The sequence below is a fragment of the Podarcis filfolensis genome (genome assembly GCF_964270895.1).
Source record: "Podarcis filfolensis genome assembly, chromosome: 14".
NCBI lineage: Eukaryota > Metazoa > Chordata > Lepidosauria > Squamata > Lacertidae > Podarcis > Podarcis filfolensis.
The window spans coordinates 46105177-46122558 of NC_139616.1; the positions used below are offsets into that span (position 1 = coordinate 46105177).

The window sequence follows — 17382 nt, forward strand, 5'->3', positions numbered from 1 at the left end:
AATGACCGCTGGTAATGTTATTGTAGGGATGCGGGTGGCGCTGTGGGTTAAACCACAGAGCCTAGGACTTGCCGATCTGAAGGTCGGCGGTTCGAATCCCCGCGACGGGGTGAGCTCCCGTTGCTCAGTCCCTGCTCCTGTCAACCTAGCAGTTCGAAAGCACGCTAGTGCAAGTAGATAAATAGGTACCGCTCCGGCTTAGTCATGCTGGCCACATGACCCGGAAGCTGTCTGTGGACAAACGCCGGCTCCCTCGGCCTATAGAGCGAGATGAGCGCCACAACCCCAGAATCGGCCACGACTGGACCTAATGGTCAGGGGTCCCTTTACCTTTAATGTTATTGTGCCCTTCCTTCAGCTTCTAAAATCTCACGCCCTTCCGACATGCAATTTCACACAATTCCATGAAGTCACAAAGTCCAGCAACTTGCATTATAAACCTGATTTGTTTTAATTAAAAAAAACCCCTCAAGCCATTCATAAGAAGTGTAATAGCTAGTCCTGTTTCCAGAGAGGTTACTCAGTTCCATCAAAGGCCATGGCCAATCGCCTTCTCAATCCGGCCCACAGACGGTCCGGGAATAAGTGTGTTTTTACATGAATGTGTCCTTTAATTTAAAATGCATCTCTGTGTTGTTTGTGGGGCCTGGCTGGTGTTTTTACACGAGTAGAATGTGTGCTTTTATTTAAAATGCATCTCTGGGTTATTTGTGGAGCATAGGAATTCATTCCCCCCCAAAAAAAATATAGTCTGGCCCCCCACATGGTCTGAGGGACAGTGGACCAGCCCCCTGCTGAAAAAGTTTGCTGACTCCTGCCCTATCCTGTTCACAGGGCTACAAATCCCAGAGAGGGGTTGAACAATCTCTCTCTCTTCCCAAGGAACTGTGGGACTCAGAGCTATTTGAGGGGGAACAGGGGTTTTCTAACAACTCTCGGCACCCGTGAAAGAAACTGCAGCTCCCAGAATTCTTTGGGGGCTCTCAGAATTCTGTGACTGCACAATGATACCTCTTTAACTATTGCGGCTTCCACCGAAGAACTCTGGGAACTGTAGTTTAAGGGTGCTGATAGTTTGGAGATTCCTTTTTGCCAGGGATTGAACCTAAGACCGTCTGCATGAAAGCAGGTGCTTTGTCACTGAGCCACAGCCCTTCCCCATTTTACTGAAATTCTGGCCTTGTCTCTCAGGTGCTCCAATGAAAAGGGCTATTTTGCAGTGTCTGAAAAATGCTCGGATTTCTGCCAAGACGATTTGGCGGACGACGACATCATGCTCCTAGACAATGGGCGTGAGGTAAAGTTTTCGGCATGGGGGATTTATTGAGTCTTAAAAATACGTTTTTGGGTGTGAGGAATTCAAATCTGTGATTTTTGCAATTGGAGAACAATTAGCTTGGTTAAGTCTACATTTGATGAACTAGCACATAAACAGCTTTCGGGAAACCAAATAATTTTAATTTTTGCCTTCTGAAAACGTCAGGTAATTAATAATAGCATATAACTGCAATTACTTGGCAGTCCTTTTCCATGATTCCTGTGCATACCTTTTACTTACCAAGCAAAACTAAATTTTCTTAATTTAACCAAGATATCTCTTGATTTCCCAAGTCGTGTTGTAACTTTAGCACCCCTTGTTTGGGGAGATTTGAAAGTTGAAAAATTCAATACAGCCTAATGGGGAATTTGGGGATTGGGCAGCTCCTCCCAGCCTCTCAGAAAGAGGGAGGAGGGGAGGCAGACTGCTTTCAGTGTTGTAGGGCAGATAGAAGATGGGAGCAAAATCTGTGAATCGGAACATGAGAGAAGACTCTTCCCCCTGCCAAATGATTATTTTGGGATACGTGTTTTAATTTTAATTTCTATTAAACTTGCATTTTCAACCTATTCCAACTTTTTTCTCTTGTCCCCCCACCCCGGCAGGTATACATGTGGGTAGGAACACAGACCAGCCAGGTGGAGATAAAGTTGAGTCTCAAAGCCTGCCAGGTAAGGATGTCCCAATTTCCCAACAATCCTAGGGACCCCACCCCCCAAAAAAACTTGATTCAGAGCAAATTGCGTTTCATTCATAGCATTGTGAAGTTGGCAGGGGTCTCCTGCAATGCAGGGATATGCAGCCACCCCACACGGGGATCGAACCTGCAACCTTTTATAAGCACCGGGCTCTAACCAACGAAGCTATCCAGGCAGGGATAATTGCTGTTTCCCACAAATCCTGAAACTGGCTCATCGTTGAGATCACAGACTGCTTCTGGAGCGTGATCCAGTGACTCATGGGGGTTGTGTCGTGGTTTGGGGCAGGGACCGCAGCATCCTCCTTTTTTTGGCTATTTGCAGGGGACAGTTTTTCAGTCGAGGGCCGCATTTCTGTTGGGAATCGGCCAGCAGGGGCCACATGCTGGTGCCAGAGCCAGAAGAGAGCAGGGCAGCCCTTTCATTCTGCCCCTTCCTCTTTTTTCAACCACCCAATCCCCTTTCTCTCTCCTTGCCCAACTTCTTCCCCCTCCCACGAAACCAGGGTGAGGCCTGCGCCTCGCCTGTACCCGGCCGATAGGAGAATGCCAAACCTAAGAGACAGGCAAGAGCGGTCTAAGAGCTGGATCAGGCCAATGCAAAGCAGGGCCTGAACACGACAGCATTTACCCTATATCACAAGTGTTTAGGTCATCAACGTGTTTTAATTTACTTTTGATTGGTATTGTTTTCGGTCCCAGACTCCCTTGGGGAAGAAGGTCGAAGTGGAAATGCAACCATTTTTTCCTCTTCCCTCCCTTTCCCTTGTCCTTGCGTGATGTGTTTTTAATGTTTTGGGTTTTTTTAATAAAAAGATTGGCTTTTAGGAACTGTCTTGTTTAGACTGTACATTAAGCTGCTCCTGGGAGCCTTTTTGGCCGAGCAGCAATGCTTAAAATAAAAAGCAATGGAAATAATTAAATTTTAATTTTAAACTTGAAGATAGCTGGACAGGCTCAGCAGAGGGAGTATTGGGGCTGGCAAGCCCTTGGCCACCTAATCCAACCTTTTTATATGTATGGTGTAGGGAACCAGCATTTTGTTGTCTCCTGCCTCTGAACTTTCCCCTGTTCTCTCTGCAGGTATACATCCAGCACATGCGCTCGAAGGACACAGCTCACCCGCGGAAACTGCGCCTGGTTCGGAAAGGCAACGAACCACCTGCCTTCACCCGCTGCTTCCATGCCTGGAGCGTTTTCCGGAAGCCCCCGGCCTAAGCCGATCGCTGATGGTGGTGGCCTCTCCATGGGACTCTATTTCACCTGCTGGACCTCAGTGCTCAAGTAGGGGCAGTACAGCTGTATCCTGTTGTTTTTAAGACCAGCTGATTGGACAAAATGTTACTGGAGGAGGAGCTAGAATTTGCCCCTCCCCTTTTAAAGAAACAGCACCAGCCTATTAAGCTCCCCACCCCCCCTTTACAAACCACTTTTCACCTAAATTTTTCTCTCTCCTCACCACCTTGGGGCAGTGAAATAGATGCTGCCTGGACCCACTCATGCAAAAACATTGCCGCTGGGACTCTTCCCACATCTACAGCATCACTATGTTGTTTTTCCCACTTGCACAGAGATCTTTTTTATATATAGTATATTTAACAGAACACACGTGAGCTGTGACTTCTTATTCTGCTCTTTGAGAGCACTGCAGCCTGGACCCAGTTTGAAGTCTGTAACAGCAACCTCTCTCCTGCAAACGGATGGCCTGTCTCTTTTTGAAGCAAGTTGTGCGAGGCTGGGCAGAGGAGCGAGACGACTGGCGCCTTCAACTTGGGCAAAAGAGTTTGCAGTGCACTTAAAAGACTTCAGGAAAAACCGTGACGGAGAAGTCCATTTTAAAAATCAGATAAAATAAAATCGAGTTTATTGCTTTTAAAAGTTGTTATCTGCTGCTAGACCTCATGGGTGCAAAAAATGTCTCCTTTGAAATGTATGGTGACTTGTGCATTTTGAGGAAAAGGCAGGCATATCTTTTATCTATAAAAACCTACCATGCAATCGCTGCAGTTGTCCTTTTATAGGTTAGTATCTTGCAGAATTCCTGTACGGAAGGAGGAAATTGTGGATAATTGTACATTCATGCTTTGGTGACTGGCCTGGTCTTTCCTAATATTGCTTACTGACAACTGCCTTCCAGCAGAGTAACATTTTTAAGTGCTGCCCCCTTTACACTGAATTTTCTGTGTCAGAAAGGGAGAACCTTTTCAGCTGCAAAAGCTTCCCCCCACCCCAAAAAGGATTTGGCCTGTTCTAGGTCATGTCCATGCTAATCTCCATCTATTATAAAGTGGGTCCTTAATCTGCTTGGCTCTTCAGTGGGTGCTGCAAACAGCCTCTAACCTAAGCAGGACATGAGACTACTTCCACCATTTCAAAGCCACCCTTGTCTGCCCCCTTCAGAAGGCAGGAAGTTCCCACTGTCTTCTTCCTCCCTGTACCGGGCACTGGCAGCGGCGGTTTCACCCTGGTCCTTTGTGGGGCTGAAGCTGCTTGTTCCCCCTTCCGCTTTTCAACATTGCGACGTGTCTGTATAATCACGAAGTTTGGCTGCTGATACATCACAACGTTGGAAAGCTGATCTCGCCCAGGCTTACCTGGGACCGATGGGAGTTCAAAACTTATCAGGAGGCCATCAGGCAAAGAGAAACCCATAGGTACACTCTGGCTACGTTTGTGACCTCGGATGGCAGCAACTATCCTCTGAAATGGGGCTGGGGAACTGGATCCCACCTATCAGTGGCCTGACATCATGATTCAGGGTGCGTTTGAACATGGCTGTCTGCACATTCCACTCGTTCAGCTGTTCTGTGATGTTTTCCCATTGCTGTTGCATCACTCCCATCTGGAAGGGCACCCTAGCACAACAAAACATGAGACCTAAAAAATAAAACAGAATGTTTTTGGCATAAGCAGCTGCAGGATTTTCTGCAGGGACCTACAGGTTATGAACGGACTGGAAACCAAGCTGTATATTGTGAATGCTTTGCAGACACAAATCAGCATTGATCACATTTAGCTTCCTCCAATACCATCACGGGCACAAAGTCATCATGAACCCACAATTAACAGGGAACCTGGAACAACAAGCCACACATAAGCTTAAGATATTATTAAATGCTTTATTTTTTTCCATTATTAAAAACCTGTATTAATAACTAAACAATGCTAAATCCGTCATCTGAGCAAAACAAAGAAGGTCCCAACAGAGAGGGTACATTCTACCAAGGAAACTAACGCCCCCCCCCCAAACTCCCTTCCACAATTAAGTCTGCCAAAATAAAAAAAAATTAAGATACACAATGGCACGTTTCCACTATAGAACTCCGCTCTGTCATCCGCTCACAAACATGCGCACCCGTGCAAAATCACACACTCACACATGCACGCCTGGGTTTTGGGGGGAGGGGGCGAGGAATCAAACCGTACCAAACAAACAAAAAAAAAAGTCTGACAAAGAGTTTCGTGTAACGTCATTATCAGGAGGCAACGTCTGGGCATTAAGCAGCGAGGAAATGATCCCACGCATGGAACAGACAGCCACAATCTAAGGCAGAGCCCGCACTATTTTAAGACTTAATACCAGCTTTCGCCAACTTGGTACCTTCCAGATATTCTGGACTACCAACTCCCAGCAGCCCCAGTTGGAGAAAGCTGCTCCATCTTCCAGGCCTGAGCCAGCGTCTGTACCTGTCCGAGACCCAATTTTACAAATATATATAATGGCTGGCTCCCCTTCTCTCCCACTTGGCCAAACTTTTCTTGGCACTAAAATGTCAGCGGTGGGAACAAAAAACGAGGAAACAACTCATACTGTAAGACCTCAGCAAAAGAAGAAAGAAACAAAACAAGCCAAGACCTGAACTCAGCGCTTCGTCGCTGCAAAGGTTACCTTGGCCACAAGACAGGCTGCAAAGGCCAGAGCTTCTGCCAGCAGGAGGTAATGCCAAAGAAACAGGTAAGAGATGACTGCTTATTAAAGCAGAGGTAGAGGAGGAAACTCTGGGCCTTCCAAGTGTTTGCTGGGCTGCAACGTCCATCATTCTCGAGCAAGGGCCATGCTGGATGATGGGAATTGGAGTGCAACAACATCTCGAGGGATGCTGGTTCCCCACCCCTGTATTAAAGGCTGCCGGACACACACCGCCCACCTGCGAGAAGCAGGATGATTTAGGTGGCTCACCCAAACACAGAGAGCACGACTTGCCGCAGTCATTGCACACCATCTCCATTCTCAAAAAACCTCAAGCAGATTACAAAAATCCAGGGGCTGGGAAGAGAGTCCCACCTTTTGACACAAATAAGGTCCTACAGATTTCCAACATCCCACTGCTTGGCTGGAAAAGAAAGGCTGCCTTTTAATAGCAAAACAGGATTTGGCAGCTGTTTTCAGAGGGTGGCCTGGAGCTGGTGACTTGGAGCCCTTTCGAGTTCAGGATTCATAAATAAATGAAAATGTGACACGAGGGACAGAATCAGGTGGGGGAAGCAAGGTGTCGCAGCCTCTCTGCCTGACAGATGGACCGAATCACTTGGGCTCTCCGGATGTCGATGGACCACAACTCCCATCATCCCTGACCATGCTGGCTGGACATCTGGAAGGCACAGATTCCCCTCTCTCTGTTAAGGGGGGAGATTTTAAGAGGCGGCAAAAGGAGGAGACAAGGAGTAAATAATAACACACTAGGCAAAAAAAAAGAAAAGAAAAAACAGATCTAGCTGCTTGTGTTAAACTCACAGGCTTCAAACACCAGTGCATGATCATAACTCTCGCCAACCAACCAGCAGAAATAAAATGTAATAAAGGTGTCACAAAAGGGCCACGTGTGAATAGCAGTACACTTTTGAACCTGCCGCCAAAGTCTCACGGCATACTAGCCTGCTTCCTAAACCCACCTGAAGATCACTCGGCAAGAAATAATAGGCATGTCATCTGAGTTTTTTGCCACCTCATTGCTCCGTAGGCGGGTCACAGGGCTGGCATCAAACAGAAGGTGTCAAAATTAGCAAGCCAAATTTTCAGGAAGGAAGTTGCCACCTTGTGGTAATAACTGGACCCAATGCTCCTTGGGTCGGGGGGGGGTGAACCTGTGACCCTCCAAATATTGCTTGACTCTTAACTCCCAGCAGCCAGCAAGGCCAAGGGTCAGGGGTGATGGGAGATGTCGTGTCACAACACCTTGAAGGCCATCCTTTCAGATAAGGCTGAGAAAGCAAATGGCGGAGCTCCTAAAGAGCACTGAGGTGCGAGATGCAAACACTTGTACTTTATGAGTTCCATATTTCCAGTGTCCCTTCATGTACCTCTCCTCCTTCCCCCCATCCTAAAAAAATGCAGTTCCTAGAAAAGGAGGATCAGGGGACACCATCAAACAGGAGACACAGGAAATTCACTCGGACGTTTTCTTATTCGGTGCGAAGCTTGCAGACATGCAGAGGTAACAAGAGCTCTCTTGAGTGGCTGGTTAGAACTTCAACCACATGGAGGGAAGATGTGCAGCTGCAGGTGGGTTTCCTCGTAGATCCGTTTCCCGAAAACCTGCCTCTTGCGCACCCAATTTGTACAGCTGCACCGCTGAAAGAAAACCCTTCTGCCCAGCTAGACAAAATGTTCTCTGCAAGCCAAGAACAAAATAACAACTTTCCGCCAGTATTACAAAAGGAGTTCTTCAGGTTGGGCTCTTCTCCAAAGAGTTCCCCACTAGCACCACAGAAGTGGCATTTTGCCATAAGATCAAGGCCTGTTTTCCCCAGCCGGCTGATGCAAGAAGTCGCCAGAAGTAGGGTGGGATGGGGTGGAAAAGCTCTCAGAAAAAAGGGGGAAAGGAGAATCTGGAAGTATGTAAACAGAGCAATTCAGCCACTCGATCCCAAGAGGTTTCAGAGAGGTGTACCAGGAAGCAGAAACAAAACCATCCGTCAAGTGTGTCTGTATATATCTAAAAAGGCTCCTTTTTCGTGCAAAGTTTGATGCTGATACCTCGGCTAAAGAGAGAGGCTGGTTCAGTCTCGGTGGGATCCTGACGCCACAGGCAGGCCCCTCCCATGCGCCCACTTTGTGTCTCGTTTTTGCTTTATTAGAAAAAGGTTTTAAGAGTTTTAGTGTGTGTGTTTTTGTGCAACGGAAGAGACAACTTGGTCCTGTCGAAGAGGTTGGCACATTTTCCTTTTCTTCATTTTTTTTTTAAAAGAAGAAGTTGGTGATTGCAAACTTGGGAGAGGTACCGAGGAAGAGGTGATAGGGGAGACCCCCAGCACGAAGAAATCTTCCTCATGAGTCCACTTCCAGGCCGTGCGGTAGAAAAACGTCATGACTCTTTGTAATTAAGAAAAAGGAAGAAAATGCAGAACAGGGTCTCTGGAAGGAGAGGAATAGGAAAGACCAACGGTCTGTTACCACACAGTCAAAAGTCTTTTGTCCCTGGGGGGTGTCGAGCGCCAAAACAGGCCAATGGGACCTTGTGTAGTATCTGCAGAAGGAACACAGAATTATGAGCTGGATATTCTGCAACTAGACACATCCACTTACAAAACTTCAGTTTCCTTATTTTGAAAAGCCTACACTCTCTGCCAATTTTTCAAGTTGCCCTAATAAAACCCAAAACATTGCAATGGGAATAAAATGAATGAGAAACTGAATCAGTAGGATCAAAACGTTATCCAAACCTAGGGTTGCCATACATCTGGAATTTCCAAGATTTATGTCTGGGAAAATCCGGATATATGGCAGAAAAGGGCATTTTTGGGGCAGAAAAAAAGCTCAACCATTTTGGGCAAAACTAAAAAAATCTCAACAATGTTGCCAAAAAATGCTTTTCTTTTCACTGTTTGAAATATGGCAACCCTATCCAAACCTGCATTAGGTTTAAATCAAAATGGCGTTGCAAAATTTGCTCTGCTGCTGTTAACCGAAAGAGGGTTACATGCAGGCAGGCACACCATTAAGTCATATAGCAGTCAGTCACCCGACTGCCATATGACTTCAGAGACATGTCACGTGACGTCAGGCGTTTCCCATTAAGGGCAGCAAAGATTCCCGTTGCAGCTGCAAAGGAAGAACCTGCCTTTGCCACTGCAGCTGGTGTCAGGTGTGGGAATGGCGAAGGTGTTTCACCCAAAATGGACTCCCGGGCCAAATCCAGGGGACTTGCAGGTCTAATGTGGTTTCTTGCCGCTGACCTATGCTAAGCCCTATACTATGCTATGCTTACCAGACCCCCATTCTGCTCAGACCCCTTAACCTTATCCTCGGAAAATAAAAATAGGCTTGAAAATTATGTAGGCAAGACCTGAGGCCTAGACACCTGACTCTTTCCTCTTCACAGGATGTACCTCATTTGATCAAGATCCCTGGGGAACGAGCCTCGTCCTCATTTATGTTCCTCAGATTTCTCTCTGCTTCCTCCGATGGCCTGCGAGAGATCAGGATTTTAACATTATTTATTTAAAACGTTTTCAGTCTGCGCTTTTGCCTCACAGAACCCAGGGCATGGCAGAGATGGTTATCGTTTTGTCCCTAGCATTTGGGGATATACTGCCACTGAACAGGGAGATTTTCCTTTCAGTATCCAAATCAGGGGAACCAAGCATTATCGACCGTAACATTTTTTTAAATAGAAAAAAGGCATTTTAAACTAAGTAACAATCACTGGAATGGTTTGTTTAGGTTTACCCCTCGCCCATTTCACAGATTTTAAGGCGAAGTTATCAGGTCTTCCCATCATCATGCCATGTAGTTTAGATATAGATAGATAAACAGATATATATATTTTAGAACATTTGTACACCGCTTTTCAGCCAAAAAGTCCCCCGGGGCAGCTTACATACAATCAAAACAAGGTGGCTTACAATCTGAAAAAACCCACGACACACAAGGGGAAAGGGACAGGGACGGAAGAGGAAAAACCAAAACCCAGGCGCCAATTTCTAAACAGTTGTTCCTCTATTGAGAAGCTGGCACAGTTCAGGGGCTGGGCTTTTGGATAAGCTGTTGGGAGTGAGCCTGGGATAGCTCAGTCAGTAGAGAATGAGACTCTTAATTTGAGGCTTGTGGGTTCGAGCCCCACGCTGGGCAAAAAGTTTCCTGCATGGCAGGGGGTTGGACTAGATGACCCTCGGTGCCCCTTCCAACTCTACTATTCTGTGATTGATTCTCTCCCTCCCACAGAGGCAGTCTGATGGAATGGCTAGATAGAGATAGATCTAAGATGAGGGTGGAGACTTACGCTAAGTAGTCCTTCACTTCCTCAGCGGTGATGTCTCCGGTGGTATCCAGTGGGGTGTCGATGCTGTTATTGGGTGAATCCACTGGCGTTGGAGAGAAAGAAGCTTGGTGTTCATCCGGAGACCCTGAGGGTTGGAGAAAGGGGGAAGAACCTTAGAGGAGCGCTGATAGATCAGAATAAAGGCCCATCCATCTCCTCCAGCCTCCTGTCCTCACCATACAGCCATTAGCAGAAACTCACAAACAACAACAATTTATTTTTTATACCCTGCCCATCTGGCTGGGTTTCCCCAGCCACTCTGGGCAGCTCCCAACAGAATATTAAAAACACGATAAAATATCAAACATTAAAAACTTCCCTAAACAGGGCTGCCTTCAGATGTCTTCTAAAACTCAGATAGTTTTATCTCCTTGACATCTGGTGGGAGGGCATTCCACAGGGCAGGTGCCAGCACCCAGAAGGCCCTCTGCCTGGTTCCCTGTAGCTTTACTTCTCACAGTGAGGGAACCGCCAGAAGGCCCTTGGAGCTGGACCTCAGTGTCCAGGCTGAACAATGTAAGTGGAGACGCTCCTTCAGGTATACTGGACCGAGGCCGTTTAGGGCTTTCAAGGTCAGCACCAACACTTTGAATTGTGCTCGGAAACATACTGGGAGCCAATGTAGGTCTTTCAAGACCGGTGTTATATGGTCTCGGCGGCCGCTCCCAGTCACCAGTTTGGCTGCTGTGTTCTGGATTAGTTGTAGTTTCCGGGTCACCTTCAAAGGTAGCCCCAACGTAGAGCGTATTGCAGTAATCCAAGCGGGAGATAACCAGAGCATGCACCACTCTGGCAAGGCAGTCCGCAAGCAGATAGGGTCTCAGCCTACGTACCAGATGGAGCTGGTACACAGCTGCCCTGGACACGGATTTGACCTGTGCCTCCATGGACAGCTGTGAGTCCAAAATTACTCCCAGGCTGCGCACCTGGTCCTTCAGGGGCACAGTTGCCCCAAACAAAACCTGAGCACCACAGCGGTCTCTCCACTTGTGAGTCCCAGCAGTTGACATTCGGAGAGCAGAGAGCACAGAAATATTCTCTAGGAAGCAGCAGCAGCAGCAGCAGCAGCAGCAGCAGCAGCAGCAGCAGCAGCAGCAACTTAACAGTCAGTATCATCTTAGAATGATGGGAATTGTAGTTCTGTGAGGGAAACAACTCTCCGCACCCTTAATAAGCTACATTTCCCACAATTCCTCAGGGGACGCCATGGCTGTTTAAAGCACCGCCATAGCATTTTGCATGTATGGTGCAGGCGTGACCCTAGAGAAATTAAACCTCTTACAAAAGCTTGCAATTTTCTCAAAGAGTGGAATTCACGTTTTTCAGTGGAAAAAGCCTGGCGAGGATAAAGCAGTTTTGAAACCGAGAGGTTTAACTTTCCCCTCAGGCTATTGGGAAAGGTTACATCAGAACTGCAGCAATGGCCGCAAAATCAGAAGAAGCCATTTTGTTCACTATTCCCTGATATTGATTAGGAAATTGGGCCGTTCCCTTACGGTCGCTGCTGGCAAGGGAATGGCTGGCCTCTGATCCTTGGAGCACATGGGTCCCGTTGGCCTGGTTAAGTTTCGGCGTTGCTGTGAAGTTGTTCCTGAAATGACAAGGGAGGAGCCTTTATTGTTTCCAGGCTGGACATGACATTGTTCAGACAATTAGTTAATAGCACGGTTTAAAATCAAAATAGCAACGGTGAAGACCCCTCAAGTGAAAAGTAACTGTGGTATGAAGGGAGGAAAGGCAGGCTTTAAACTGGGAGACAGGAAGAGTTTTCGTCCCAGGGACCGCATCCTTTCTTCAGCAACATTTCGGGGGCCACATTCCGCTGGTGGGCGGGGATAGAGGGGGAAGTGGGTGGGGCCAAAAGCAACATGGGTGGAGCAACCAAGGTGATTCCTTCCCTCTGTACAATGTGGTACATTCCGCCCCAACAAAAATTAAGACTCTTCAGCCTCCAGGAAAGCGAGAGGCATTAGGTAAAGGCAAAAGGTAAAGGACCCATGGACTGTTAAGTCCAGTTAAAGGAGACTAAGGGGTTGCAGCGCTCATCTCGCTTTCAGGCTGAAGGAGCCAGCGTATGTCCACACACAGCTTTCCGGGTCATGTGACCAGGATGACTAAACCGCTTCTGGTGCAATGGGACACCGTGACGGAAACCAGAACGCATGGAAACACCGTTTACCTTCCCGCCACAGCGGTACCTATTTATCTACTTGCACTGGCGTGCTTTCGAACTGCTAGGTTGGCAGGAGCTGGGACCGAGCAACGGGAGCTCACCCCGTCGCGGGGATTCGAACCGCTGAGCTTCTGATCGGCAAGCCCAAGAGGTTCAGTGGTTAGACCACAGTACCACCCGCATCCCATAATGCAAGAGGCATTGTGATGTTTTAAGGGCACATTCCAGCTACACAAAAGCACTCAAGAAGGGTGCAGGGTTGAGATGGTGAAGGGTGTGGCATGAGGACTGGGAGGAGCCCAGGGAGATTCCTGAGGGCCACATAAGAGGCCTGGAGGGCTGGATTTGTCCCCTGAGCCTGAGGTTCCCAATTGCTCTCATCATGGCTGTGATCGAGATCTCTTCTCCCACGAACTTCTCGATTTCCCAAGCGCTATTTGCATGAGAAACTGATTTTACTTTCAATGCAAATACCAGCTGCAGGTGTTTGTAGTAGTGCAAAAGAGACTCAGATCTCTGGCCATTTACTTCTTTTTTAAAAAAGCAATTTGTGCAATTGTCAATCGTGCAGACTTTGCAATGCCTCTGGTTTGCAACAGAGGGTCAACGTTTTAACACACACGTTGCTCTCTCTGTCTATAGCCAAGGTTGTGTTTACTGCATGCGAAGGAACAACAAACATCTGATCACGATAGCAAAGACAATTAAAATCTTCTGCAGTGAGGCACGCCAAATCCTGCAGCCTGCACAAGATATGCAAATTGAACATACTTGCGTGATTTTTCCCCCTTCGGAGTTAACGGATTTCTATAACTCAACACTTCCAAGCATCTTCCTCTTCTGCTTTAAGGACTAGAAACTTGACTCTCTTTTTTTAAAAGGATCCAAGATTCTCAGGAAGCAGAATTCTGTGCCCGCTGCAGTTCAGCAAAGCAACAGCATCCTGACTGTATACACTAAGCTTCCCCTTCAGGTTTGCAGACAGCCCAGCTATGTATAAAACAAGTTTTCCCCTCTACAGTGAAATATTTTGCCTGCATTTGAAGTCACAGTGGTACCCCAATCATTTCCTTCAAAGCCACTGTTGCCGCTTAAGGAGTTGCACTTACCCGAGGCAGGTGGAGTCGTGCAGACGGCTCGTGTCCAGCCCACACAGTGGCTCCGTGATATTCCTGGTGCTCAGGGAGAATCGCTCGAACTCCGACGGAGAGATCAAATAGAAGCCTGGAAAGAGAGATGGGGGAGCCAACACTGATCAGTCTCTGTTCCCGATGGGAGTCACGTGGCCCCACCAGCAGAATCCACTTCCTTAGCACAGCATAATACACTGACTGTAGGTTTTCCTTCCGGTTTTATGGGTAAACAGGACAGCTTTTATTGCAGCACACTAATCTTTTTTAAAAAATCTGACGGTTCAAATGAATGCGTTCACAACTGAAATGATTGGGAAATGATACATGAGTTGAAAAAAATGTTTAAAATAACATTTTCTTAAAAAAAAACAACCTGAAGCCTTTCTTTTAAGAATTTTAGGTGCCGAAATCCCAAGGGAGCAGAAAGGACTATTTATGTATGCAACCACGGCTGCGTGGATGTTATTGGCCCAGAAATGGAAAGAAGATAAAGTCCCTACCAGAGAAGAGTGGCAGATTAAGTTGATGGATTATGCCAAAATGGTTTAAGATGACCGGAAGAATCAGAAATCAGGAATACCAAAATTTTAATAAGGAATGGGGGAAATTTATAATTTATCTTAAAAACCATTACAAGCAGCTAAAATCTTTGTAGGACTGGAATAACACTTGTAGTTTAATGGACATAATGGAGATGTAAAAGATTTGGATTATCATAAAAGATGCAGGTTTTGAATTATGGTGCTGGAGGAAACTCTTGAGAGTCCCGTGGACTGCAAGAAGACCAAACCTATCCATTCTTAAGGAAATCAGCCCTGAGTGCTCACTGGAAGGACAGATCCTGAAGCTGAGGCTCCAATACTTTGGCCACCTCATGAGAAGAGAAGACTCCCTGGAAAAGACCCTGATATTGGGAAAGATGGAGGGCACAAAGAGAAGGGGACGACAGAGGATGAGATGGTTGGACAGTGTTCGCGAAGCCACCAGCATGAGTTTGACCAAACTGCGGGAGGCAGTGGAAGACAGGAGTGCCTGGTGTGCTCTGGTCCATGGGGTCACGAAGAGTCGGACACGACTAAATGACTAAACAACAACAACAACAAAAGATGCAGGAGGAAATGATTGACAACAGGACCCACAAAGGAAAGGAGGGAAGTCCAGGAGATTCCTTGAATCATTGTTTTATTGTTGTATGTTGGATATGTGATTGTAAAACTTTAATCTGAAAAACCAAATAAATCCCAAAACATAAAAATAAAAAGAGTGTTCACAACTGCTCTGGCTCGGGCTGATAGGAGTTGGAAGTCCAGAATACCTGGAAGGCTGCTTCAACCTAAACAGCCCCCAACCCCTTCACCTGCTCCAACTCTTTGATCACCCCTGGTCTAACTTGCCCCACCCCAGGGGCAAGTTCTCAATCTGCTTTTTCTAGTCTAACTAGCTCAACCCCATAGTGCCTCACCATTCCCAGCTTCTTCCAGGTCTAAGTGTCCCTGCCCCACGGTGCCCCCTCTTTCCCTCTGGGTCTAAGTCTTCCTCCTGCCCCACGTTGCCTCCTTGCTCCTTCCGGGCTCACCTTGCCCGTGTTTGGTGAAGACGCACGAGGCGATTCCGCTGATGTCCTCCTTCCGGATGCAGTCGTAGTGCACCTGCGGCCGCAGACCGGGCACCGTGAAGACGTGGATGTCCCCCAGGTTGGTGAGGCAGGCGAGGCAGTTCTCTGCGTAGTCCTCGCACGCCGCGCTGACAAAGTTCACCAGCCCCACTTTCCGTACCCGGCAACCCTCGTGGGCCGTCAGCTTGAACTTGGTTTTGGCGCTGACTTTGGGCAGCGTGAAGACCTGGAGTGGGAGACAGCGGGAAGTGGGTGGGGAACGTGCAAGGAGGACGTGCAAGGCTTTAGCCCCGCCCAGCTGAAGCTCCGCCCTCCCTGGCTCAGGAGGGAGCAGGTTCTCAGAAAACTCATTTCTTTTCTCCGAAAGAACTGCATCTTCTCTCTCGCTCCCAGAAGCTCAAGGCAAAACAGCAGCCCCCTTGCCAAACTTGCAGGACAACGGCATCCACCCAGGTTTTGTTAGAATCAACCTGGTGCTTATTGCTACTGGTAGGGCAGAAGGCGGGGAGCCCAACAGTAGGTGGCGCCAGAGAACCAGCGACAGGCAGAGCCAACCGATTCCAGTTTTGTCCTTATCCTCTTCGCTGCCATGCTCTACGAGGGCAACACTGACACAGAGGAGGTGGAAAAAGAAGTAGCTGGCAGGCAGTCAATTGAGAGAGAGGGCAATGCTTTGCCTTCACTCTGAATGAGCGGTCACCTTCGGCCTTGTTCATAACTCAGCACACCCCCTCTCAAAAAAAAGGACTGCTGAGGACACTTTTCATGAACCTCCCCAACTCAGCCCTCATAAGACTGAGGTGCCAGTGGCCCCCAAGGGCACTAGATACCCAAATAGCTTGCTCACACAGCTAGAGATTCTGCCCCTCCCTCGGGATTACCTTGAACTGCTCTTCTGAGGCAATGAGCACTGAATGGCTGCCCTGCATGTCGGGGGCTTTGGCCAGGTCCCGCGAGACCTCGTACGGTTCCGGCAGAGGGTTCCCCCGGCCGTCTAAGACGGCAATCGACACCACGGGCGCTCTGTGCATGAGCTGGATCTCCTTGCCCAAGACCGCCTCCACCGAGCGCTCAGAAAACTTCTCCTGCGAAGGGACCTCCAGGGCGTAGGCAAACACCGAGCCAGAGTTTGTGCCGGCCCACATGGTGGGCCCATGATGCGCAGCTGGGGGGGGGGAGAGGGGAGAAGACAGGCAGTGAGAGAAGGCATCCTGCAATGACCTCCCAGGTCCCTCTCAGTGCTACGATTCTAAGGGCCAAGAACCTTATTTTTGAGTTTTTATATTGCAAACCACTCTGTGATCTTTGGGTGAAGGGCAGTATAGAAATGTAATTATTATTAATAGTAATAATAGTGGAACTATAGTGGAACATAGTACAAGTTTAGCGCTCATTTCCATATTACAGTGGTCGGGTTACAAACGCTTCAGGTTACAGACGCTTCAGGTTACAAACTCCGCTAACCCGGACCTTGGGTTAAGAACTTTGCTTCAGGATAAGAACAGAAATCGCGCAGCGGCAGCAGGAGGCCCTATTAGCTAAAGTGGTACCTCAGGTTAAGAACAGTTTCAGGTAAGAACGGACCTCTGGAACGAATTAAGTTCTTAACCATTTGCAAATGGTTGTGTTTTTTCTGGAAGCAAGTAACATGAAAACGAGCACCAAAGTTGCGCTTGACTCCAATACAGTTTCAGAAGTGGCTTTTGCATGGCATGAAAGCTCAAATACAGAACTAAGAGTTAGCGAAATGCAGTGAGAGCGGAATAAACTGCCTTTTGAACGTGGCAAGTGACCAATTCCAGGACCGATGCTGCCAGCCTTTCCCAACTAGATGCCCTTCAGGCGCTGTCAAACTACAACTCCCACCATCCCTTGCCACCAGACATGGGTGTCTGGGACTGTTGGGCAGTAGAGTCCCAACCATTCCAGACTCCGGTCCCTTTCCACCCGTGCTGCAACGTCTTCCTCCTCCTTACCGTCTCGGAGGAAGGTATCGGCGAAGTAGAGGCAGCGCACGACCCCTGACAATGAGTCGTCGGCCGAGCGGGGTTCAATCCGCCGCTGGACGGGGGTCATCTCCACCTCGTGGGGGCCGGGCTGCTCAGCCAGCTGGGCATTTGCCTCCTGCACCTGACGGGGGCAAGAGGGAAGGAGGCAGATTTGTGTCAATAATAATAATAATAAT

At 47.9% G+C, this 17382-nt stretch overlaps 2 protein-coding genes and 1 long non-coding RNA gene across 8 annotated transcripts in view; 2 read left to right on the plus strand and 1 right to left on the minus strand.

The window, feature by feature from the left end:
- The window catches only part of FLII (FLII actin remodeling protein), a 48069-nt gene extending 44056 nt beyond the window's left edge, over nucleotides 1–4013 (plus strand). The window contains exons 28-30 of the mRNA XM_083585578.1: nucleotides 1192–1297; nucleotides 1924–1989; nucleotides 3099–4013. Of these exons, the coding sequence (XP_083441704.1) occupies nucleotides 1192–1297; nucleotides 1924–1989; nucleotides 3099–3233 (307 nt within the window). The 3' untranslated portion in view covers nucleotides 3234–4013. The remainder of the gene's footprint in view (nucleotides 1–1191; nucleotides 1298–1923; nucleotides 1990–3098) is intronic.
- LOC310749297 overlaps nucleotides 1–17382 on the plus strand; it is a 193288-nt gene that overhangs the window by 52199 nt on the left and 123707 nt on the right. The gene's annotated exons all lie outside the window — the stretch shown is intronic.
- LLGL1 (LLGL scribble cell polarity complex component 1) overlaps nucleotides 5115–17382 on the minus strand; it is a 78861-nt gene continuing 66593 nt past the window's right edge. For all 6 annotated transcript variants that reach the window (XM_083585590.1, XM_083585592.1, XM_083585591.1 and 3 more), the window contains exons 16-23: nucleotides 17174–17327; nucleotides 16079–16362; nucleotides 15159–15423; nucleotides 13559–13673; nucleotides 11773–11867; nucleotides 10238–10361; nucleotides 9345–9424; nucleotides 5115–8482 (exon numbers count right to left, since the gene is read on the minus strand). In XM_083585590.1, coding sequence (XP_083441716.1) covers nucleotides 9346–9424; nucleotides 10238–10361; nucleotides 11773–11867; nucleotides 13559–13673; nucleotides 15159–15423; nucleotides 16079–16362; nucleotides 17174–17327 — 1116 coding nt within the window. In that variant the 3' untranslated portion in view covers nucleotides 5115–8482; nucleotide 9345. The remainder of the gene's footprint in view (nucleotides 8483–9344; nucleotides 9425–10237; nucleotides 10362–11772; nucleotides 11868–13558; nucleotides 13674–15158; nucleotides 15424–16078; nucleotides 16363–17173; nucleotides 17328–17382) is intronic.